General features: G+C 46.5%; 1 protein-coding gene across 1 annotated transcript in view; it reads right to left on the bottom strand.

Annotated features, from left to right (window-relative positions):
• GABBR2 (gamma-aminobutyric acid type B receptor subunit 2) overlaps positions 1–24,143 on the bottom strand; it is a 425,828-nt gene that overhangs the window by 4,579 nt on the left and 397,106 nt on the right. The window contains exons 16-18 of the mRNA XM_048516192.1: positions 22,840–23,022; positions 7,460–7,589; positions 4,233–4,350 (exon numbers count right to left, since the gene is read on the bottom strand). Coding sequence (XP_048372149.1) covers positions 4,233–4,350; positions 7,460–7,589; positions 22,840–23,022 — 431 coding nt within the window. The remainder of the gene's footprint in view (positions 1–4,232; positions 4,351–7,459; positions 7,590–22,839; positions 23,023–24,143) is intronic.

The following is a 24,143-nucleotide window of genomic DNA, read 5'->3' as shown; positions in this document are numbered from 1 at the left end:
CATGGAGGAGCAGGGAATCACATTCAGTTCACTAGATTAAAGTCTGCCACTCTTATCCACTACACCATGCTGACTCTTTAATTTGTGTCCTTTTATGCATGCTATGTATTTTAAGTTTTATGTTTTATTTACATTGTAAAATGTTTTGAGTTCCATAAGTGGAATGGCAGCTAGAATAAATAAGTAAATTGATTCACTCACGTAAGAGCTAAAATACAGATAAAGGTCTCTCTTTCACGACAAGAATTGTAACAAATACGTTAGTGTAGCTTTATTTTACTATTGTTTTGAACCTAATAAAATTGTCAAGGTGGGAATAGGCAGAGACACTCATCCTTGTTCCTGAAAAATCACTAGGATGGCACCTTTGATGTGAACTGAATTTCCCAACTCAAGCTAGCCTGGGACACAACCGTAGATTATTTCTGCTTTTGTAGATGCAGCTCCAAGCAGAGATACAAACTGTATTTTCAATACAAATGTGCATTTAAACAAAACAAAAACAAAAAAGTTATCTGGGGAGAGTGTGGCGAATTTGGTCTGAAATACTTTAAACAAACTGGCTTCCAATGGTGGAATTTATGGCATGTTGAAGTCTCTGCAAAATGTGAAAGATCTTTGCTGCTAAAATACCAGCCAGGGAGATGTGAATCACCAGCTGGTCAATGAGTGACCAGGAGATAACCCACATTGCTTCAAGAAACTTTCCTCCTCAGTAAAGCATGAAAATGGAGGTTTTTGAGACTCATTCTGGTGATGGAAGGATTCTAGAAAGCTGGAAGGATGAATTACAGCTGGAAGCCACATGGAATATAACTAAACACAGCCAATCCCCACCACTTTTTAATGCTGGAAAATAATCGTATAGATGAAGAGAGATTTTTTTTCTGTGCTGATGATAGTACCATGGTGAGATAAGCCTTTTCTCTGGGAAACCATACATCAGAATGGTTTCTGCTCTAGCAAACCTAGAAACCATGTATGGAGGTTAAATAGAAAGAGATTGGAGTAGGTCTCACTTTATAAATACTTGGGCGTTGTGTTTCAATCTTCTAGATCCAGAACTGCTCACATATGTGAGCCGCAAATGTGTCCAAAAGCTCCGGCGCCATTCAAAAGTATTTTTGGCATAGAGGTGGTCGTTGTATCCCAGCTGCCACTAATTTATTTAAGGCCAAATCATTGGAGCAACTACTATATGGTGCCCCATTAACTATTACTGGCCCTTTTCACAACCTTGAATGTATTCAATCCAAATTTTTGAGGACTATTTTACAGCTTCCAAAGAATATCTCAAATACAACAGTGCGAGTAGAGACAGGATTGGTGCCAGTTCAGTATTGCCTTAAATTGATTCACTGCCAGAAGGGTCTGGTGAGATTGGTGATCAATCCATTTATTTAAGAATATAAGAACATAAGAAAGAGCCTGCTGGATCAGACCAGAGTCCATCTAGTCCAGCACTCTGCTATTCGCAGTGGCCCACCAGATACCTTTGGGAGCTCACATGCAGGATGTGAAAGCAATGGCCTTCTGCGTCTGTTGCTCCTGAGCACCTGGTCTGCTAAGGCATTTGCAATCTCAGATCAGGGAGGATCAAGATTGGTAGCCATAGATCGACTTCTCCTCCATAAATCTGTTCAAGCCCCTTCTAAAGCTATCTAGGTTAGTGGATATCACCACCTCCTGTGGCAGCATATTCCAAACACCAATTACAAGTTGCATGAGGAAATGTTTCCTTTTATTAGTCTCTCTCCAGCAGCAACTTAATTTCAGTGTATGCCCTCTGGTTTTAGTACTGTGAGAAAAAGAGAAAAAATTCTCTCTTAACATTTTCTACCCCATTCATAATTTTATAGACTTCAATCATATCCCCCCTCAGATGTCTTCTCTCCAAACTAAAGAGTCCCAAATGCTGCAGCTGCAGCCTCTCCTCATAAGGAAGGTGCTCCAATCCTTCAATCATCCTCGTCGTCCTTCTTTGCACTTTTTCTATCTCTTCGATATCCTTTTTGAGATGCGGCAACCAGAACTGAACACAGCACTCCAAGTCCGGTCGCACCACGGCTTTCTATAAGGGCATGACAATAGTTGCAGTTTTATTATCAACTCCTTTCCTAATTATCCCCTGCATAGAGTTTGCCTTTTTCCCAGCTGCCATGCATTGAGTTGACATTCCCATGGAACGATCAACTAAGACGCCCAAATCCCTTTCCTGGTCTGTGACTGATAGCACTGACCCCTGTAGCATGTATGTGAAGTTTGGATTTTTTGCCCCTATGTGCATCACTTTACATTTTGCTACAATAAACTACCTGCCTGGTGGAACACTCTACCACCAGCTGTCCAGGCCCTGCGGGATCTTGGTGAGTTCTGCAGGGCCCAGACTGAGTTGTTTCACCAGGCTTTTTGGGGGACCAGCCGATAATATGCGCCCCCGACTTTTGCTGTCCCATACACTCTGGACCCATAACAACTGTGGGGCCCTCCGCTCCCCTTCCTCTTTTTCTGGGAGAGTTTCTATGAGTTTTAAGTCAGTTGCCAATACTTTTGTATTCTTTTGCATAATTTTGATTGTCTTGAACGAGGCACTGTTTAATGGGGTTTTAATGGGGTATTAATGTTATGGTTACTGTAACTTGTATTTATTTATTTGCTTCAACACTAGTCTGTTTTATTCATCCTGTTGTTCACTGCCCAGAGCCCTTTAGGGGAGGGGCGATAGATAAGAATGAAAAATAAATACATTTGCCATTTCTTAGCCCACTCACCTAATTTATAAAGGTCCACTTGGAGCTCTTCACAATCCTTTGCGGTTCTCACCACCCTACATAATTTGGTATCATCTGCAAACTTTGCCACCACACTACCCACCCCTACTTCCAGGTCATTTATGAATAGGTTAAAGAGCACTGGTCCCAAAACGGATCCTTGGGGGACACTACTCCCTACATCTCTCCATTGTGAGAACTTCCCATTTACACCCACCCTTTGCTTCCTGTTTATCAACCAGTTTTTAATCCATAGGAGGACTTCCCCTCTTATTCCTTGATTGCTGAGTTTTCTCAATAGTCTCTGGTGAGGAACTTTGTCAAAAGCCTTTTGGAAATCCAAGTAGACAATGTCCACTGGTTCCCCCTTATCCACATGCCTGTTTATACCCTCAAAGAACTCTAGTAAGTTTGTAAGGCAGGACTTGCCTCTGCAAAAGCCATGCTGACTCTTCCTCAGCAAGTCTTGCTTTTCTACATGTTTTATAATTTTATCTTTAATGATAGATTCTACTAATTTACCAGGAACAGATGTCAAACTGACTGGCCTGTAATTTCCACCTGGGTCCCCCCTAGTGACCCTTTTCTTAAAGATTGGTGTGACATTTGGCCATCTGTCCAGTCTTCTTGGGGATGGAGGGATCAGATTTCAGGGATAAGTTGCCTATTAAAGTGAGAACATCAGCAATTTCATGCTTGAGCTCTTTAAGAACTCTTGGGTGAATGCAATCTGGGCCAGGGGATTTGGTAGCATTTAGTTTATCAATGGCTGCCAGAACTTCTTCCTTGTCTACCACTATCTTCGCTAGTTCCTCGGATTCATCTCCTAAGAAGCTTGGTTCAGGTGCAGGGATTTTCCTCACCTGCTCTTGGGTGAAGACAGATGCAAAGAATTCATTCAGCTTCTCTGCAATCTCCCTGTCATCCTTTCCCCTTGGCTTAGACTAGTACACCAGAAACTGTCATACTGTGGTCTCTCATGGCAATTAATTTCAACTATCAACCATGACAGAGCCAGAGATCTTATTAAGTAGAGGATAATGGATGTTGAGAGACAACACGATCTTAATAGGCTCAATAATCCAATTTTTAATACAACAAATCTTAATAAACCTTTTGCTCCCCTTGTGGCTACCTGAGAGACCAATTAGTAGTGAGGATGAACACTGGTGCACAGGTTGTTACTTTCGCTACTTTTTTGGTGTGTGCTACGGAAATATTACCATGCCTTTTATAGTTGGATGAGTTCTTAAAAAATCACCCAAATTAGATATTTTAAAAACTTCTTTCAGAAAGGCCAGGGAGTCATTAGTCTGCATTGCAAAGGATCCTTCAATAACATAATTGTTAATGTGACATGGCGATTTAATATTAAACTCTTCAGGAACCTTAACCCTCCTTCAGTTTAAAGCATCCCAGGTTTTTGTTGTGGATGTGAGAAGTAAAAGTGGTGCCACTTACTGTTCTGGGGAGTTGATGTCTTCTATAAAGTCTTTGCCTGTTCTTGAGGGCTCTGTGGTATTCCATGGGGCTTGTGGATTTTGATCAAGGTGATTTTTCAATACAGCTTTCTCAATATCTATGTGAAAGGAAACTACACCTTTTAATTGCAGAACAGCAGACCATCCTAGGGTCTACAGCAACGTGTTTTAAAATTTTACATAATGTGCAGCAATGGTTCTTGTAGCCCTAAGAAAATATTCAAACATTTCAAATGTCAGAACAATCTGCAGGATAGAAAACAACAATTCATGAGGGATCAACAGCAGGCTCAACGGCCACAGCCACTGGTCAGATCAGCTGCCCTCCTAAGCAGGAACATTTTAAAAACCATTTTCTACATGTTGAGTGATTTACCCAAATGATTGTCCTTTCTCAAGAAATTCCAGAGGAATAATGCTATTTTTTGAACTCAAACCTTTCTTCAGCTCCTCTGTTTCCCACCCCCCACTTCCAAAAACCTGGCCCTCAACAGCTTTTGCAGTCCCAGCTGTCCTGGTGCTTCTTCTGGCTCGTGTCCTGCGCAGGCAGATCTGACCTCCACAACACTGACTCTGAGACCAGAACTTCTCAGTTGTGTGGCAGCCACTTTCCCATATGGTGATCTCATGCTGTTGTGGGTATCACACAGCCACATCTGCATGGGTTTTACAACACTCACGCCTGCTTGTCCTATGGCAATTCAATGGGGAATGGGAGCAAATTCTGGTCCGCTGTGGGTAGTGAGAGTCACTCATGTTATATTCTGCATGCAAGAGCCAACTATTACATGTGAAGCAACCCAGAATTAGGAGAGGGTTCCTCCGGTTGAGAAGTCATTGACCCCCAGTATCAGTCCCTCCAGGAGATCTTTAAGAGACAAAAGTGAAGATACTCCTTAGCTTAAGTTGGAGGATGGTGAGGCAGTGAGCTATGCTAGCATTGCACATCACGCACATGCGTGTGCACACACACACACACACAGCCCTTTCAAAGTTTAAAATTTCTTAAAGGTTTTGAAGGGAGATTAGGCACCAAACACTGCCATTTCCCCTAAGCCTCCTGACAAGTTGTGTCAGTGAAGAAATTGACTGATTTGTGCATGGAATGCTTACCTCAGGGCTTTTAGCTGCACAGTGGGGCTGCAGTGTGGTCTCCTCACATTTCTCTGATTACACACAAAAAGGCATTCACTACTTGTTCCACAGCATGCTTGCTGAAGTCTCAGTGGGCCTCTGCTTTTCCTGGTTCTCTTAAATCTGCCCATCAACTCCCTCTTAAAGGCACAGATCTCATCACACCTGGGCTTTGTTAAAGCCCTTTAAATTGCAGTTATATTGATATACCTGTGATTGCAGTTATATCAACATTGTAGCACATTTTAAAAAATAACCCCCCGCCTCAAAGGAAAGAGGTAAAACAATTCCCTGGACCACACTCTGCTGAAGAAGGGGATCATGTCCTAGAAGAGATATTCTCCCCACCCCCCACCAACCCCCAACACACAGATACACTGACACACACAGAGTTCCTGCTGCTGCAGCCTTGGGAGGAGAGACAGACTTGTTACTAACAGTTGGCCCACTATTCGTAATTCATCCTACAGACATGCCTCCCCCCCCGCCCCCACTGTTGTTAACGGCAATAGTTCTGGAAGTGAGAGCAAGAGGGAAATGGCTGATCTGGCATTTGGAGGTTTTCAAATGCTATAAAAGATGGCAAATTTGCAGTGATTTTCTGCTTATATCAATATATTGATATACCATATAAACTACTCCAAAACCAAGGTGGTGGTCTTCAGAAGATGGGCCAGGAAATTTGTGTGGAGTATCTTGAGTACACCAATAGAACAAAGTAGCTCCTACAAATATCTGGGATTAATATTCAATGAGACACTTTCTTGGAAGGCACATTTGACATCCTTGCGTGCAGCAACTTTTAAAAGTATGGGGTTAATTGTTAAATTCTTTTTTTTCTAGAGGGGGCTGTTCATCAGTAAAGTGATTCCTTGTATGTTATATGGGATAGAAATTTGGGGCTGGGACAAATTTATTGTGGACCCTATTGAGAAAATTCAAAACACATTTATGAGAAGAATTTTGGGTCTTCCTAAGTGATCACCTATAACCCTTATGAGAGCGGAATTAAGATTACCCTCCATAAGAGCGCGTGCTAAGACACACATTTTAAAATATTGGAGGAAGCAGTGATCCAGTGATCCAAACTCTATGTGTCATCAGAGTCTGATGTTGCATCTGGTCCAACAGAAATCTTGTTCAGAATATCTTACTTTAATTCAAGCATGCTGTTCCATACTAGATGATGTTCTCAATAGTGGCAGCCAGGAAATGGCCCAGAGGGACCGGATCTTTCAGGTGGATGCAGTAATAGATAGAGATTGAATTAATCAGTCCAAAGTTGCCCTCTTCTTTCAACTTTTTAAGAAGGACTATTTTAGGTCACCATATTTAGAGAACTTGTCAACTATTTTAGAATGGCACTTACTAACCTGAGATTCCAGGCTACACCAATGACAGTGTTTAGAGCACGATGTAGTAATATGCCGGTATCTAACTGTAGATGTATTTGTGGCAGTGAGGCAGATGAGGACATTCTGCACTGTGTTTTGGAATGTCCTCTATATGATGACATAAGGACTAAATATATTAAAGGATTTCTCCCAATTGTGGGGCATACTGGCAACACTGGGAATGCTGATTTGTGTACAATCTGATGGTGATCCATACATTTCCAAGTAGCACTTTTTGCTCATGTTGCAAGAAGGATCAGACTACTTATGGTGTCATAATGATGTGTTTTATTATTTGACAGGGATATTTGTATTAGTACTAATCAGTTTGTTTCAGTCTTATTGGTATATGGGGTCCTTTTGTGCATGTACTACTGCTACTACTATACTGATATACCAATACCATCAATAACAAAAAATTAATTAATAACAAATGTGAAAAGGAGGAAGGGGAGGTGTGTGCACAGGAGAGCGAGGAGTGGGAAGGGCTGGGGTGGGTAGAGGGAAGATGTTGGGGGCAAAGTTGTGCTTACTCACAAATCTCCCCTGCTGTGCCTTGTGCATAATGTGCCTAGGATAGCCCTCCTATTGCCGATTAACTGCAGCAGGGAGCACAGCATGAGAGGCACACTTCCTCAAGACTATCTGCACACCTTGGCTTGATTTGACTGCTACATACCTTTGTTCTCTGTAAAGTTGCCTATACTGAGAATATCATTGAGCTCTTGATAGTGGTTTTGCCTGATATACGTGGTCTTCTCAGGAGTGTCCTGAAGCTGCATAGTGACTTCTTCTAAAGATTTGTCCAGCTGTTAAAAAAAGAAAAAAGATATTGGAAGAGTATTAAAGCATGTTTTGCAATCTTTTTGTACACTGAAGGCTGGGATTTCCCCTCCCTTGTGGCACACAGAATACATATATAAATTGGCTGAGTCATTTGGGCTGGACAAGCCAGAAGCATTTCTATGACCTGTTGGCTTCTTATATTTTAAGACTGAGCCTTTAAAAGTGGATTGATCTTAGATTTTTTTTTAAAAAATCACAAGATACTTGCTTGTAATGTCATTGTTTTTAGGAGTAGATTTTTGGCACTGACCTCTGTATTCCCCTTCGGAATCTTTGTCAGCAAGTGAACATCAAAATGCAATTTGGGATCAATATTTTCTATTCTGTTTGAAGGAACAAGAGATATAAGTGTTTCATGTTCGTGACCAGATGATGATATTAAGAGATGCCACAGAAGAAGAAATCTTTAAAAATGACCTATATGGAACAAGGTAGCCCACGTCTCTTCCAGTTTGACCTAGATATGTCAAAAGCAATGGTATTTTATGTCTAGATGCAAGTTGTGGTTAAAATGAGCAGAGGTGCTCTAAAAACGGTGTTTGATATTGCGTTTTATTTTGAATTAAATGTGCTCATCTTTTTTATTCAATTAATTTTTTAGGAAGTGAACAGGAGATTTAAAGAATGGTGCCAACATTTACGAAATTGAAATATTCCATGGAATATTTAAAAAGTAACGATATGATGTATTTATAGAGGAAAACCCCCAGGATATCATCTTGGAGAAATTTAAACAGCATAATTCCTACACAGCCTTATAAACTTTTTCCATAATGTTCTAAACTACATATTTATTTTTGACTCAGCTTTAACATCCCTGTTATGAAGAACATGTTATTAGATACTGAATGTGTCAAATATTCAACCTGTATAGACATTTTGTTTTTCCTGGAGGTTAAGTGGATGTGGACAGCTGCAATGCTGGCAGTGCTTCATCCTTTCAAGGAGAGGGTGTGGCAGATATATGGCCATTGGATGACCTCTGATGGTGTCAGTCCCTCTCAAAAGGGCATCCTCACTCAACACGTTGGGCTCACCACATCATCACTAATGGAGAATCTGTGGCTGTGGAATCTGAAGTGGATCACAAATGAGCCACTGCATTGTGGGAAGGCTGCTGCAGGCTTTTCCTCCAGCTTCCCTCAGGGCCGGCGCTCAGCACCCTTTGCTCACGGCCTCATCCTTCATTAGCAGCGGGATTCTTGAGGCTGCAGAAGAAGAACAAGGGCGGGGCCAGGCAGGGTCCTGGGTCACACGGGGGGCTAGAAAGAGGCCTTCTGTGGGGGGCGGCAGTGGCTGAAGTCCCTTGGAGGCTGTTCGCTGTTTGGAGGCTCTATTGGGACTCAGGGCTTCTACACGGATGGAAGTTCTTCCCATCCAAACTGTGGGGGATTCCACACAGGGCAAATATGATGAGTGTATACAAATACAATACAAAACATTTGGGGGGAGGGGACTTGGCACAGGTCCCATCCCCAAAACGAATTTGCCCCATTTTATTTCGCTCAACCCGTATTTTTGGAAATTGCTGAACAAGCCACCCTTCTGCAAAATCCCGGATTGGAGCCGCTCCCGCACAAACCCAAATGGCGGCACCAGAACCAACCGGGCCCGTAACGGCGACAGTGAGCGCTCCAAAGAGGGGGCAGGCGTGTCCCTGGGCAGCTGAATGGCCGGTCTCACCCCCGGCAATTGGCACGCTGAGGCGCACAGGCACTTGGGTGGAGCAAGCCACCTATACCAGGCAGCACGCGGTGGCCTCGGCCTCTTTTTCGACGCATCGAGGCAAACGGAGTGGTTTAGTGGCAGTAGCAGTATAGGTCTTTGTGCAGAGATGGCGTCGGAGAAGCGGGGTGGGCGCTTAGCCCTTCAGGTTGGACAAAATGTGGGGATGGAGGCACCTCCCATGTTTCCAGTTGAGGAAGGGCACTTCTCCCCTTTCGATGTAGCCAAGCTCAGCAGCCTCCACCCTATTGGGCAGGGGATCCTGCCCTGTGTCCCACGGAGGGCGCTACAACGGGTTGGTGGTAGGAGCCTTTGGGATTCGAGGAGGCGAGCGTAACAGGGCACTCCCCCCTGGCATTATGGCCCTCCTTTTAGGTATGAGCTCCTGAGTGTGTCAAGCGCGCGCAGGGTATCTCGAAGGGGGGGGGGAGGTTTTTTCTGCGGGGGGTATGGGTCCTCCTGGCGAGGAAAGGCCCGGGGTGAGTGGAATACCAGGGCTTGCTGGACACAAGCTCTGTGTTAGTACTCATTTCTGGACGAAGATTACCGTACCCCTTCAATTTCCTTTACAGCTGCATGGGCACGAGGCGCTTTTAAGCGGCTGGGGTCGTGGGTTGCTGATTGTAGTGTAGTTTCCCATCAGGCTGACGAGGGTGGGTCATTATGGCCCCTCTTCCGTGGGGCTGGATCTCAATCAGCCCCTCTCTCTTAGTCTCCCCTGGATTACAGCAGGGTTGTTAAGGGGGACAATGTTGGTCTCCGCAGGGGCGGAAGTATTTGGCACAGTTTGGCAAACGAACCAGATGAGGAAAGAGGGGGGCTGGATCCCATTGGGGTGGTTAGGGGGCTGGTAGGGACGGCCTGTTCCCAGTCAGCCTGCACCCCCCCCTTCCTGCTCTGGTCGCTTACCACTGTTCTACCACACGAGAGGTGGTGGGGGGTTAGAGTGGTTTTGGATGATTTTTTAATAAAAATAAAAATAAATAAGACATGACTTAGGAACAACAAGGCAGTCGGGGGAGAGAGGCTGCTCTGAGTTTGTGCATCACTTTACAGTATATGACTATGGTATTTCATGACTATTCTTTATTTCAGCAGGGGAGTGGCGCTTGTCTAGCGACTCGGGCTCCCCAGCTGGTCAAGATGATGCTGCCGGCGATGCAGGGGAACCCCTGGCAGCTGCGGCGATGGAGGGATTGCAGTGATCCCGTGGACCAGGGTGTGCAGACAGCGGTACGTTGGCCCATCCATTCCCTGGTTCGTGGACTTCCAGCGTCAACGCATCCTGGGTCGGAGCCAGTCCTGGTTTTCTTTCCCTGCAGTGAGGGGCAGGAAGGGTTTGCATGAGAGGCAGCGGTGGTGGTAGAGCTGCTTGCTTCATAAGAGGTACTGGGCTGTCGTTCATCCCCCTTTCCATTATAGGCACTGTTCAGAACACCCATGGCAGGCCAGGCAGCTACCAGGAGTCACCCCCTCCCACAGCACGGTTGTCGGGTGGCCGGGGGGGGGGGGGGCAGAAAAAACAAGCTTCTTGGCAATAGACATGCATGTTTGACTGTGAGGGCACAGATCAGACATGCCCCTTACATGGGCTTGAGTAGGGGTGGTGCGGTTGATGGGGACAGGCGGCTTTAGCCCACATGTTTGCACCTCCAAGATGGTTTGGCATGTCAGGCCAAGGCCCACTTAGGGTTACAAGGGGTGGGAGTTCCCACGGAGGGGTCACCTACCCCCCTCTCTCCTACCTCTTTATTTCTGTTTCATGGGGAGCTTGGTCATTCCCCTGCCATACCTGGTGTGGGGGTTGCCACCCCTTCCCCCCTTTTTTGGTGACTGAGAGCTAGTTGGGACTGGGTTCTCCTCTGCCCCACCCCCACCCCACTCGTCATTCTGTATTCTGGTGGGAGAGGGTGAAGACTCATAATTAAAGAGCCGGTGTGAACTCCCTATGGGTAATATGTTTCTGTACTGTCTATAGGTCCAGCAGGTCGTACCCAGATCTGGATCGTGGGCCACAGCGTGATCCATTGGGCTGGCATGCACGCTGCTGAGTCCAAATGAGGTCATGATCTGCACCTCGGGCCTGGCATGGACGTGGTATCCCGGGGCAGGTGTTGGGACTCCTTGATGCCCACCATTCAAGAGGCCATGGGCAGACCGGGACCCCCTGATTCCATTGTCATACATCTGGGCGAGAACGATCTGCCAACTGTGACGGACCTGGAGCTGTCGGCAGGGATGGAAGCCAACCTGCATGGGCTACGATCTCTACTGCTGGGAGTGAAGCTGTTCTGGTCACTCCTGTTGCTGCGGTTCTGCTGGAGAGGAGCCAGGGATCCACAGAAAGTGAACGAGGCACGCTGAAAAGTGTCCAAGGCAGCGGCGCAAGTGGTCTGGTTGCTGTGCGGTGGGGTGATTCAGCGCCCTTGCACTCGGCTACAGATGCCTCTGCTGTTTGCACAGGATGGTGTGCACCTCTTGGAAAGGGGCACGGACCTGTGGCTCATTGCAGTGTGGCAAGCTCTGCATGATTGGCTGGAATACCAGCGGGGCCCCGTAGGGTGGTCTGGGGGTTCCCGCACCCGTGCCAGTCAGTGCATGGTAGCACTTGGTTTCCAATTGAATGGCATACACCTGTCGGAAAGTAAATCCGACGGATGGTGTGCACCAGTCAGTGTGGAAATCCGCTCCAATGGCGTACGCCTGGTAGGTGGTTGGGGGCTTTGGTTGGTTGCTGTGAAGCTGTGGCGGGAGCTGCCAAGTCAGCTCGGTGGCGGTTTGGGCAGAGGAGTGCATCATTTTGGGGGAGGACCAAGCTTGCAGGCCAGACCTCCCCACCTAGGGAGGCCTCCATAAGAGGCAGAAATTGGGAAGGGCTCGGGGAGCATGCCCAGAAGGGCCTCTGCTGGTGAGCCCGATGCCCCATATGACAGGGCCACGGGAAGGGGGGCGAGTGCTCCATGGCCAGGAACACCTGTCCTCCCCGAGTGTAAAGGGGGGAAGGCTGGTTCAGCCAGGAAGATGTGCTCCTCTGGATTGCCCAGCTTCTTTCAGCATTGTTTAATAAAAAGGGCTGCGGCCCTATTTCAATCCAAGCCGTGTCTGTGCTTATTTCAGTAGCCTCTGCACATCTGGCCGCAATAGGTAAGAAATGCTTCATTGTCCTCCCTTCCACCCATTTACTGTAAGTTCCGCGCCGTTCTCCATCCTAAACAATAAAATGCTATAGAATAGAATGTCATGATGTGGAACCCTCCACCAATGGGGGAGCAGGATCCACAAACTGAGTCCTGCTCCCCTGGGTGTGGGCAACATTTGATTCCCCTGCCTGCGGAGCAGCAGCACCTTGGCACTGCTGCTCTGTGGGCCCCCAGAGGCTCTCCAGTATCCCCCTTCCCAACAGCAAGTCCGGGTTGCGGAACTGCTGATCCATGCCTGGCATCTGGGCCTGCAGAACAGCTGCTCTGTGGGACCTGCAAAGCTTTCCCGCCTCCCCCTCCCACCCCCAGGATTCAGGCTGGGCCTGTGGAGGGCCCCTGCCTCCCTCTCCCAAACAGCCAGGCCAGGCCTGTGGAGCAAGTGCTCTGCAGCCTGGCAAAGCCCTCCCACCTGCCCCCCACCCAAACACCCAGACCAGAACCACCAAATCCCTCCCCCAAACATCCACATTCCACCCTCAGCTTTCTGACCTCCCCCACCCCAAGCCACTCTTCTCCACCCTTCTCCATCCTCACCTTCCCTCCTACTCCAAGCCACACCTCTCCAATTTTCCAGCCCCTGCCACTGGGCCGAGGAACCAGGTTGAGTGGCAAGCCTCATCTTACCCCTAGACGCATGGGGGGGCAGGGCCTGCCTGCAGTAGTGGGAAGCCTGTTGCAAGGGGAGATGCCTCCTCTTCCGCCCTTTGCTAGGGCCCCTTGCATCTCCCCCACAATAGGCTTAACTAATCTGCCCACCTGCCATTCTTGGCCGATTGCCCAGGAGGATGTGGAACGATTCTCTGAGTACCTGACAGGGTTCAAAGTCCCCCAAGCATGTTTTCTTCTTATGGCAGTGAGTATGACCACTCTAAAGCAACAAGTTCATTATTGCCCTACCACTGCAGGGAGGTCCCTGTTTCTATTTTAAAATTTTGCATGTTGCACATGTGCAGCTACACAGGTGCAGCCGATAGTATTGTGGGATGATTGGCATGGCTGTGGGGTTCATTTCTGTATGCCTGCACAGCTGCGCATGTGTTGCAGGAAATAAAAGAGAAGTGTCTCCATGCAAATCCAGATTGTTTCCTTTGGCTCCAAACACATCTGAACAACACGCATATGAACAAGGGCGTAACGAGGAAAACTGGAGCCCTGGGCAAAACCTGAGTTTGATGCCCCCCATGGGCGGCAGAGAGAGGCGGAGCTCCCCCGTCCTCCTCCCCTGGTGGCTTTGTGAAAACATACAAACAAACTTATCCCCTTGATTGAAAGGGCATGAGATGCAGGGGGCGGGTAGGCGGTGGTGGGCAGCAGCGGCATTTAGGGGAGAGCGGCGCAGTCGGTGGGTTGGCCAGGTGCATGTGCACCCCTGACTGCTAGTCCTGCCACCCCAGAAAGATCTATCCGAGAACGCAGCAGGGCTGACAAGAGGCGGAGTACAGGCAGCAAGGTTTGGCAGTTCAGCTTGGCCCGATCCGTGGATTAGGCTGAGCTAAGCTGGTTCAGAGGTGCTTGGAGGGCCAAGGGTCCGAGCCTGCCCCCTCCAAACTCTGCGCGATCCAAACTTGCGATAACATCCGAGATTCTCTGATGTGTTTTTATTTTTTGGTGGTTTTTCACATTTAGGCCTGCAGGGGGTGTATTTTTAGAGATATTGGCACCAAAATTTCAGGGTATCATTGCCTGCTGGGTTCCACAAAAAACAGCATTTTTAAAGCTAGTGACACCAAAATTTCAGGGTATCTTCAGGAGACTGTCCTGATGACAACCCCCCAAGTTTGGTGAAGATTGGTTCAGGGGGGCCAAAGTTAATGGACTCCCAAAAAGGGTGCCCCATCCCCAATTGTTTCCAATGGGAGCTAATAGAAGATAGAGGCTGCCCCTTTGAGGGTCCATAACTTTAGCCCCCCTGAACCAAACTTCATCAAATTTTGGGGGTGTCATCAGGACAGTCTCCTGAAGATACCCTGAAAGTTCTGTGACTGTGCCTTCAGAAATGTGCACCCCACAGGCTGCACCAGAAATTCCCCATTGACTTCTATAGAAGCACTGTGGATATCAATACCAGAGGTGAAGCATAGTTTAACATTAGGAATATATTATCTTCCTTCTGACCAAAGTGCACAAGAGGATTCTGAGATGGAAAAAGAAATTAGAGAGGCCAACAAAAGCAAAAATGTCGTGGTAATGGGCTTAATTTTAATCTCAATTCCCCATATACCAAACTGGAAAAATGCATGTTCAGGTCAAGCTTAGTAAGGGAGAGAGAACATCTCCTGGATATGCTTAAATGATGGACTTTGGCTTAGAGCAGATGGTTTGTAGAGGTGCATCCTAGTTCTAATAATTCTATGGGACCCAGGATCTTGGTGTAGGAGGAAGTCAGTGTTGTTGGAGACTGATAGGAAACAGCCGTAATTGACCACAATTCTGTCAGATTCAGCATCTCTGCTATACCGCGAACAAGTGACAACTACCTAATGTAAAGTTACATTCGCCTCTCAGAAAGGGAAATTTCTCAAAAGATGAGGGGGGACAAATTGCACAGGAGGAAGCTTCGAAAGAGGGAAGAAATCACTAAGAGAGTCAAAACTGTCCAAGATGCTTGGAGGTTATTTAAAAACACACAGTTATAAAAGCCTCAGCTGGAATATGATGTGGTTCCGGGTGATGGTTAGGAAAGGCAGCTTCAGTCCAAAAGCAAGAAAGCCACCATGGTTAACAAGGGAGGTTGAGGAAATTCATTAGGAAAAAAAGATATATTTTAGAAAATGGAAGTCCAACTTAACTGATGAAAGAATACCAGAGAGAACACAAATGGTGGCAAAAAGAGAGAAATAAGTTAGCTGTAAAGGAAGGCAAAAAAGGATTAAGAGGAACGCATGTATTGCGAACATCAAGACCAGTAACAAACAGTTCTTCAAAGTACATCAAAAGCAGCAGGAAAGCCAGCTAGGGAAGCTGATGGAGGCCAGTTAGATGACAGAAGGAACAAAAAGTGTGCTAAAGATGACAGGGAGGATTGCAGAGAAGCTGAATGAATTCTTTGCATCTGTCTTCACCCAAGAGCAGGTAGGAAAATTCCTGCACCTGGAACCAAGAAGCTTCCTTAGGGAGGCGAATCCGAGGAATCCAGCTGAAGATAGTGAGTAGACGAGGAAGAAGTTCTGGCAGCCATTGATAAACTAAATGCTACCAAATCCCCTTGGCCCAGATTGCGACTTCACCCAAAGAGCTCAAGCACATGAAATTGCTGATGTTCTCACTTTAATATGCAACTTATCCCTGAAATCAGGCTCCATCCCCTTGAAGACTGGAAGATGGGCCAATGTGTCACACCAATCTTTAAAGAAAAGGATCTAGAGGGACTTTGAGGAAATTACAGGCTGGGGCCAGCTCAGTTTGACATCTGTTCCCTGGGTGCAAATTAGTAGAATCTATTATTAAAGATAAAATTATTAAACATGTGTAAGAAAAGCAAGACCTGCTGAGGAAGAGTCAGCATGGCTTTTACCAGAGAGGCAAATCCTGTCTTACAAAACTTACTAGAGTTCTTTGAGGGTGTAAACAGGCATGTGGATAAGGGGGAATCAGTGGACATTGCATTTACTTGGATTTCCTAAAGGCTTTTGACAAAGTTCCTCACCAGAGAGCATTGATAAAACCCTAGCAATGAAGGATTAAGAGAGGTGTCCCTCCTATGGATTAAAAAACTGGCCGAGGAAACAGAAACAAAAAGGGTGGGTGTAAAATGGGAAGTTCTCACAATGGAGAGATGTGGTGGAGTGGTGGTCCCCTAAGGATCCGCTTTGGGACCACAGTGCTCTTTTAACCGGCCCATAAAATGACCTGGCGTAGGGGTGGGTGAAGCAAAGTGGTAGCCAAGCTTGCTGATGATACCCAAATTAGGTGCAGGGTGGTGGAGAACTACAAAGTTGATTGCTAAGAGCCCTTACCGGACCTTGATAAATTCAGGTGAGTGGGCTAAGAAATGGCAAATGCAGTCTTAATGTAAGCAAAATGCAAAGTGATGCAATATTAAGGGCAAAAAATCCAAACTTCACATTATTGACGCCATAAGCTGGTCAGTGCTTAATGTATCGCCGACAATTGGCAGGCGTGGATTTGGGCGCCTTTAGAAGCTGATCGGCCCGCTGGAATGTCAACTCCAAATGCGCCGGCAGCCAAGTTAAAAAGGCAAACTCTATGCTGGGGATAATTAGGAAAGGAGCGATAAATAAAACTGCAAAAATTGTCACGCGCCCTTATATAAAGCCGTGGCGCGTACTGCAATTTGAGTACTATGTCTGCAGTCTCTGGCTGCTACATCTCAAAAAAGGATATCGGGCGAGATAGAAAAAGCGCAGAGAAGGGCAAACGAGGGATGATTGAAGGAATGGAGCACCTTCCTGCATGAGGAGAGGCTGCGGTAGTTTGGTAATCTTCAGTTTCAAGAGCATGTCCGTGTATATGACAGTCTATAAAATTATGCATGGGGTAGAAAATGCTGATATGGAGATAAATTTTTCTCTCTTTCTCACAATATTGCAAAACTAGGGGGCATTCATGGAAAAGGCGGGGGGGAAGAATTAGGACCAATAAAAGGAAACACTTCTTCACGCAACGCGGGAATATGCCGCCACAGGAGAAAGGGATGCACCCTAACCTGGATGAAATTTTAGTGCGGGCTTGGACAGATTTTATGGAGTATAGCCGATCTATGGCTTCTATAATTCTTGATCTCTCAGATTGTCGCCTTAGCAGACCAGGTGCTCTGGTATAGCAGCAACAGCAGAAGGTCAGCTTTGCTTTTACACCTCCTCATGCGTGAGCTCCTAAAGGCACCTTGGGGGCCACAATGTAGCAGCAGAGAAAGCTTGGACTAGATGTACTCTGGTCTTGATCCAGCTGGCTAGTTCCATGTTCTTATGTTCTTATCAATGGGGAAAAATCAATGCAGAAGTAAGATTCTGGGGGTGCCTGTCAGGGGTGCAATTGTTAAGCTTAGTGACAATTCAAATTTTAGGGAATCATTAGGATCTGTTCCGATGACACCCCCAAGTCAAAGCTCGTTCAGGGGGGACAAAGCATGGACTCCTCGTGCTGCTATTAAATCCCCCATCTCCTTAGCTCCCATTGAAAACAATGGGGGATGGGGCAACCCGTTTGGGGGTCCATAACTTTGGACCTCCTGAACCAAATTGCACCAAGCTTGGGAGGCATCATCAGGACAGTCTCCTTATGATACCGGCATTTTGGTGCCGATTATGATCGGCATTTTGGTGCCGGTATCTCTAGAAATGCGCCCTCTGCAGGCTGAAATGTGAAAAAACACCAAAAAATAACAACGCAGGAGCATGCCCTGCAAAATTCCTGAGCCCTGGACAGCTGCCCGCATTGCCCAATGGACATTACGCCACTGGATATGAATGGGGGAAACGCAAATGGGTTCCTTTATAACGACTGCAACCTGTTATACAAGTATGGTGCGGAATCCACCAACAATCACTCTGACCATGGTTTGCAAAAGACCGTGAGTTCCTCAGAAAGCTCTCTATTTAGCCCAGATAAATATGTCAAGGCCCAAGCAGATATCTCTGAAATCTGTGAAGCTCCAGCTGGAACACTCCTCTGTGTGGGGGACACGACCTGTGTCCTTTTAACATTTAACTTTGCACAATTCCAGTCCCACCCACCCAACACACCTCCCAGTTGCTGTCAGAAGTTCAACTATACAATCTTGGGCAGCAAAGTTAATTCCAGTCTCTCTGAATTAAAGAAATCAGTAGTAACATTGAGCTGTGTGCACATTGTCTGCATTGCCTAGTGCTGGGCTTTTATAACAGGGATCATTGGAATTATTCCAAAGGAAAAGACTGGGTAAAAAAGAACTCTAACTATTTTAAAAGAAACAGTCGTCTTTGGGTTAAATAATTATAAATGGTGGAACCCCATGTACAATTTCTCAATTGACAGGACAGGAGGATTTATTTTTATACATAAATGAGAATACAACATTTAAGGCCTGGATTCCATGTATTTGTTCCACACAATCCTCTCTCTGCCTGCTGTGGAGATTGTCCCCCATTTTAGAGTACATTCCCTTTGCACTAGAGGCAGTTTGAGACTCCTTAAAAAACAAAGGTCTTGTAAAAAATGTATGATAGGAAGCACATTCGGTGGTGGAGAACCATCTCTGCAGTGGCCAGAGAGAAGCACAGGATAAAGGCTCCCCTGGCCAGAATGCTAATCTGCATGACAAATTCCTCTCTTTTCAGTTTCCTGTTTCACACGAACTATTATCAGATGTTAAAACAGCTGAATGACTCAAAAGCAATTGGGTGAAAGTGGTATAAGATTTTAAGGCTGACAAGTAATTTCTGTATTCTCATTATGCTTCAAATTCAAACCCATCTGCTTAAAAACTTTAATGTCTTTCTCGAATACTGAATAACTGCCAACTAAGAAAATTAATCCTTCATGGTGGGATGAGGAGTGTATTTATCTCATTTTAATCCCACCTTCCCTTTGAGGAGCTCAGGCTCCATGTCGTCCTCAAAATAACCCTGTGAAGTAGATGTGACGGAGGGAGAATCACTGACCAGAGATCTGGCAGCGAGTTTCATGGTGAGGCCTGGCCCAACATGCGTGGGAGCGAGCCCAGAGCCCCAGAGCCAGAGCCCCTGCGCCTGGCAGCATGGGAGGGAGGAAGAGGAGAGAAGCTCTGGAGTCTGGAGGACGGGGTTCCTGTTGTGAGGGTGGGGAAATAATCTACCATTATGGTCTAACTCTCTAATTTGAAATTCCTGCGGTAACGCAGATCCAAACCTGTTTGTGGTGAAACCGCAGAAACCTTCTATCCCTCCCCAATCAAGAAAGGAGTACATACAGCAGACACACCCGGTTGCAGAACTCTTAGCAATCCCCACTACCAGGCGAGCTCGCTTTGCTGGTCTCCCCTGATTGGCTGGCATGCCTTGATGGGGCGGGACCTTTTCCCACTGAGGAAACGTACATTGTAGGGGCGTGATTAAAAAAAACACCAGCGTGTAAAAGTTTAACGTTTAACTGTTTAACTGTGCAAACAGTGAATCGTTACCTGTAAAAACCATTAACGATTCAAAGTTACATGTTTGACTGTTTAACGTTTGCGTCCCCTTCTGCTGGCCGATCGCAAAAGCGGAAATGAATCCAAGGAAAGGCTGCGTGCGCATCGCAGCGCTGATTGGTTGGCCCCACTCCGCGTCACACTCCACGGTGGGAAACGAGTCACGGTTTCAACCCTCATCCCTCCCCTCGGATCAGCTCTGAACCGTGTTAATGGGGTCTGTGCCACTTGCAACCAGGTCCTGCTGGAATGCAGATTAACGAGAACGAGAGCCAGAAACGGAATCTGCCATGCAAGCCATGGGGAGGTCGTCCCTCAAACCTGGTTAGTTTGTGTTCTGAAACCTGGCTAAGACGGTAGTGGGAATTCGACCTATGAAAGGCTAGCTTGCCAAAGAGGATGTCTGGGGATGTCAAGGAGGGATAAAAATAGCTCACCTTCACCCAGGGATGAGCAAACAAATATTTTCCCCTTCTAAGTAAGAACGATATGAGGAAATACGTATCAATCATACTTTTAAAGGTGGCAGGTCTTATTAAAAACACAGTCTAAACTAAGGAAAACTCAAAGAATCACTTATCTTCTAAAAGACAGAGCAGAAGGTTTTTCACATCAAACCCACAGGCTCCTAACAGAGGGATGACTGAAAGATCTACTTTACAGTGAGCAGCCTCATCCCTTTCCAGAGCAGCCAAAGCAGGACACAACCCAGCCAAATTAGCACAGTGTTCATTCCCACCCTGGTTAATGAGAAGGACTGAAACAAACAAACAACTCTCCTGGCATATCACCCTTGACAATACGTGGCTATTGTGACCTGAATAATCAAGCTGTTATGTGAAAGGACAGCTCGAGCATATATGCTGTGTGGCTAGTTTGTTGAAAACAGGACAATTCAACACATGTAGGAATAATAGTACCAGCCCAGCTAACAGGGATATTATAAGGGTTACTGAGACAATACATGTGGACAAAATATTATTAAGATGCTGCAAAATCAACAAATCTCTGGATTGAAACTCACTTCTGTTATGAACTTGCAAGACTGATTTAGGGAATTTTCAATTTCTTAATCCCCCTTCTTTGCAATTTGGAGATAAAAGCAAAACCCTTTATGTGGTTGTCAAAGGTAGTGGTTAGATGCAAGCTGGAAATTGACCTCATTTTCCCCAGCACCTCCCTCCCCTCCTCCTCCTGGCAGCCTCCCGTCTCCCCACCGTTCCTGGCTTCCTTTCTCTCCTTCCCACTCACCAACCTGCCCTGACCCCCAACCTTCAACTTTATCATTTATTTAATTTATTTATACCTTGCTGTTTTCCTTTCTCCCCAATTGTTCTCCTCTTCTCCACTTAATTCTGACAACAACCCCTGTGCGGTAAGATACCCTGAGACCAGGTGTCCGGCCCAAGGTTGCTCAATCATGGCACAGTGGGGATTTGAACCTGTCTCTTAGATCCTAGCCTGACACGTCCACACTGACACTCATGGGGTGGCCACTGTTGAATAGTGGTGAGTCACTGGTTGGATGTCTCTGGGCCTGGGAAAGGTGTGCAAATTGTGTGGCAGTGAGTCACCTGGGGGTTGCTGCCAGGTCTGGCCCCAGTCAGTCTTTCCTCCAGGTTGGGGGGCGGGAGGGGAGGGGAGGGAAGCAGAGGTGGACTGCAAGGCCAAAACAGCCTTGAAAAGGGCCCTGCTCCGCAACCTTTGCTGACAGAAACCTGGCAATATTGTTCTAATTGTCTAGCAACCCCCACAAGTGCATCCATTTCTTAAAGGAGCAGCAGTGGCGTAGGAGGTTAGGAGCTCGTGTATCTAATCTGGAGGAACCGGGTTTGATTCCTAGCACTGCCGCCTGAGCTGTGGAGGCTTATCTGGGGAATTCAGATTAGCCTGGGCACTCCCACACATGCCAGCTGGGTGACCTTGGGCTAGTCACAGCTTCTCGGAGCTCTCTCAGCCCCACCTACCTCACAGGGTGTTTGTTGTGAGGGGGGAAGGGCAAGGAGATTGTCAGCCCCTTTGAGTCTCCTGCGGGGGAGTAAGGGGGGATATAAATCCAAACCCTCCTCCTCCTCCCTCCCTCCTCCTCCTCCTCTTCCTCCCTTCCTCCTCTCTCTTTCTCTCTCTTTCTTCTCTTCTTCCTTCTTCCTTCTTCTCTCTTCTTTCTTCTCTTCTTCTCTCTTCTTCAGCTCTTCTTCTTCTTCTTCTTCTTCAACCTACAAGTGCTACTTCTATAATGTTTGCAGTGTGCGGTTAACCCTGAACTCCACCACCCCCATTTCAGATTTTTTTGCTTTTCTCAGATTTGCAGAAAGATCTGACTTGTATGTTTATAGTCCTAGTCTCCAGATATAAGTATCCACAGATGGGGCCATGCTGAGAATGAGATATACTGAATATTCCAAAGCACTACGGACATGTTAATATTAATATCGTATAGTGCTGAATACTCTAACCCTCCTTTGAAACAATCCCGTCAATGAATTATAAGGAATCATGCCAAACCGACTGGACAAACAGGGCTTAGTTTACACTAACGACAAGTTGTTTACATGTAATTGTTGCTTGAGTGGTCATCTGTGCATTCTTGGAGAAAGAAACTATCTACAAGGAAAAATATATTAAGGCCAGTATTATTGATAGGAAAATGCTCTCAGAGGAGCTCCCTTGTGCTGCCAACGCTGTGGTGGATAGAAAGGAACTGAGCTGGAAGACGGACTTCTCCCCCATCGGGGCACATGTTCTGCACCAAACCTAGCTGTGCAGAATTGTGCACAGGCACAAAACTCATAAGTGTTCAAGCACAGAGACATTGAAGAACTAACTAAGGTATATTATTTTGTTCAACAGTGTTGCAAAATAATTGGCAGGAGCTCCTCTGTTAAATGCATGTTGATATGTTCAGGATATGGCGATACGTCAGCAGACATGGCCTGAGCTACCTTCCAGGGCAGCTGGGGGGTTGTCTGTCTTTGCAAGTACAGATGAACTCTTGGGCTGAGTGAGACAGGACACACGGGGGAGTCTCAGTCTCCACAGTTCTATTAGATTTGAAGTTGACAAGTTCTGATGGAAGAGTCACTCTTAGTTTTGAACAAGTTCCTGGCTATATAAAATTGGAAACCACACAATCTCCACAAGACAGGACAACCAATAACAAAAGCACACAGTGAGCAATACCTCTGTAATTTTCATTCTCAGCTCATGGTTTTCTGATTGCAGACCTTCTAAGCGAGTCGTGGTGGTCTGGTTGACACTGGTGACAGAAGTTGATGTTTTTGAGTCATCTTTCTTCTGATTTTGTGTGAACTGGAGGCCTCTGTTTCGAGTTGCAGCATCTGGGTTTGTTCTCAGTGTGATTAACTAAAAGTGTTAAAAACAGTAGAAAAATCTGAAATGGAAAAAAACCTGAAGAATATTTTTTTTGTACCAGTAACAATTTTTAAAAAGAAGGTCCACTTAAAGCTGAGACGTCAGGGTTTCAAGCAGTCTTTCCCTGTTCAGAGTACATGGGAGACAGTTATTCAGCCACTTCTGCACAACTAAGTAAAGATATCTTAACATGCCCCATGTCTTCCATGGCAGCCCTCAAAGTAATGTCAGAAGTTCAAGATAGGAGAACCTGGTGCACCCCGCATCCCCCCACCCCCCACATCCTCGGAACTGGAGTGATGTGCAGGTAGGAAGGAGCATTATTGTGGGTTCATTCCACACCATGTTGGATTTCTAACACTACTGAAACAGCAAAAAAGGTCATACAGCCTCCTGCATCACTGAAATAACAGGACTCTCCAGATTTTTTCTACAGTATTAATTTAAACATTTATTTCATTCCTCCTTTTTAGATTTTCTTCCTTCAAAGTGAACACAGTCTACTAAAAGTAAACTATTGAGAGTGGCAATTTCCTATTCGCAATGGGGAGAGCAGAAGCCCGCCTTCAGGGATGAGCTTTAAAAGCATGGAGGCTGCAGGGTGGGGCTTAGGGTGGTTGGGTCCCACCCCCGAGCCCCACCCTCTGTGCTTTTAAGGCTTGTCCCGGGAGCCCGGCTTCCACCCTCCCCAGGCTCTGGGGAGGGCGGAAGCCAGATTGCAGGGAGCCTGAAGGGGAAAGGGAGGGGCAGAGCTCCGCTGTGGTGGCACCCCACCCTTTGTACGTCCTTGGAAGCCGGCTGCTGCTCTCCCCAGGGCCTGGAGAGGGCAGGAGCTGGCCTGAAAGGAGGGCAGGAGGGGGTGCGGTAGGGGGTGGGCACACGCTGTTCCGTCACATGGGGTGTCCAGCGCCCCCCACATGACCAAAAGGCGTGAGCCTGGGGACATGGGTGTCCCCATGTCCCTAGGTCAGTACGCCACTGCTCCCCAGCATCAATATTCAGATATTTCCTGATTCTGATCATGGAAACATTCTAGAGGAATTGCCCATGATTCTTAAAGTAGTGAATTTAAGCATTTTTTTTAAAAAAGTAACGCCAATAATAAGACCCAG

This window comes from Sphaerodactylus townsendi, linkage group LG14, assembly GCF_021028975.2.
Source record: "Sphaerodactylus townsendi isolate TG3544 linkage group LG14, MPM_Stown_v2.3, whole genome shotgun sequence".
Lineage (NCBI taxonomy): Eukaryota > Metazoa > Chordata > Lepidosauria > Squamata > Sphaerodactylidae > Sphaerodactylus > Sphaerodactylus townsendi.
Note: the sequence above shows the minus strand (reverse complement) of the source record. Positions and strands in the feature narration are given on the sequence as shown.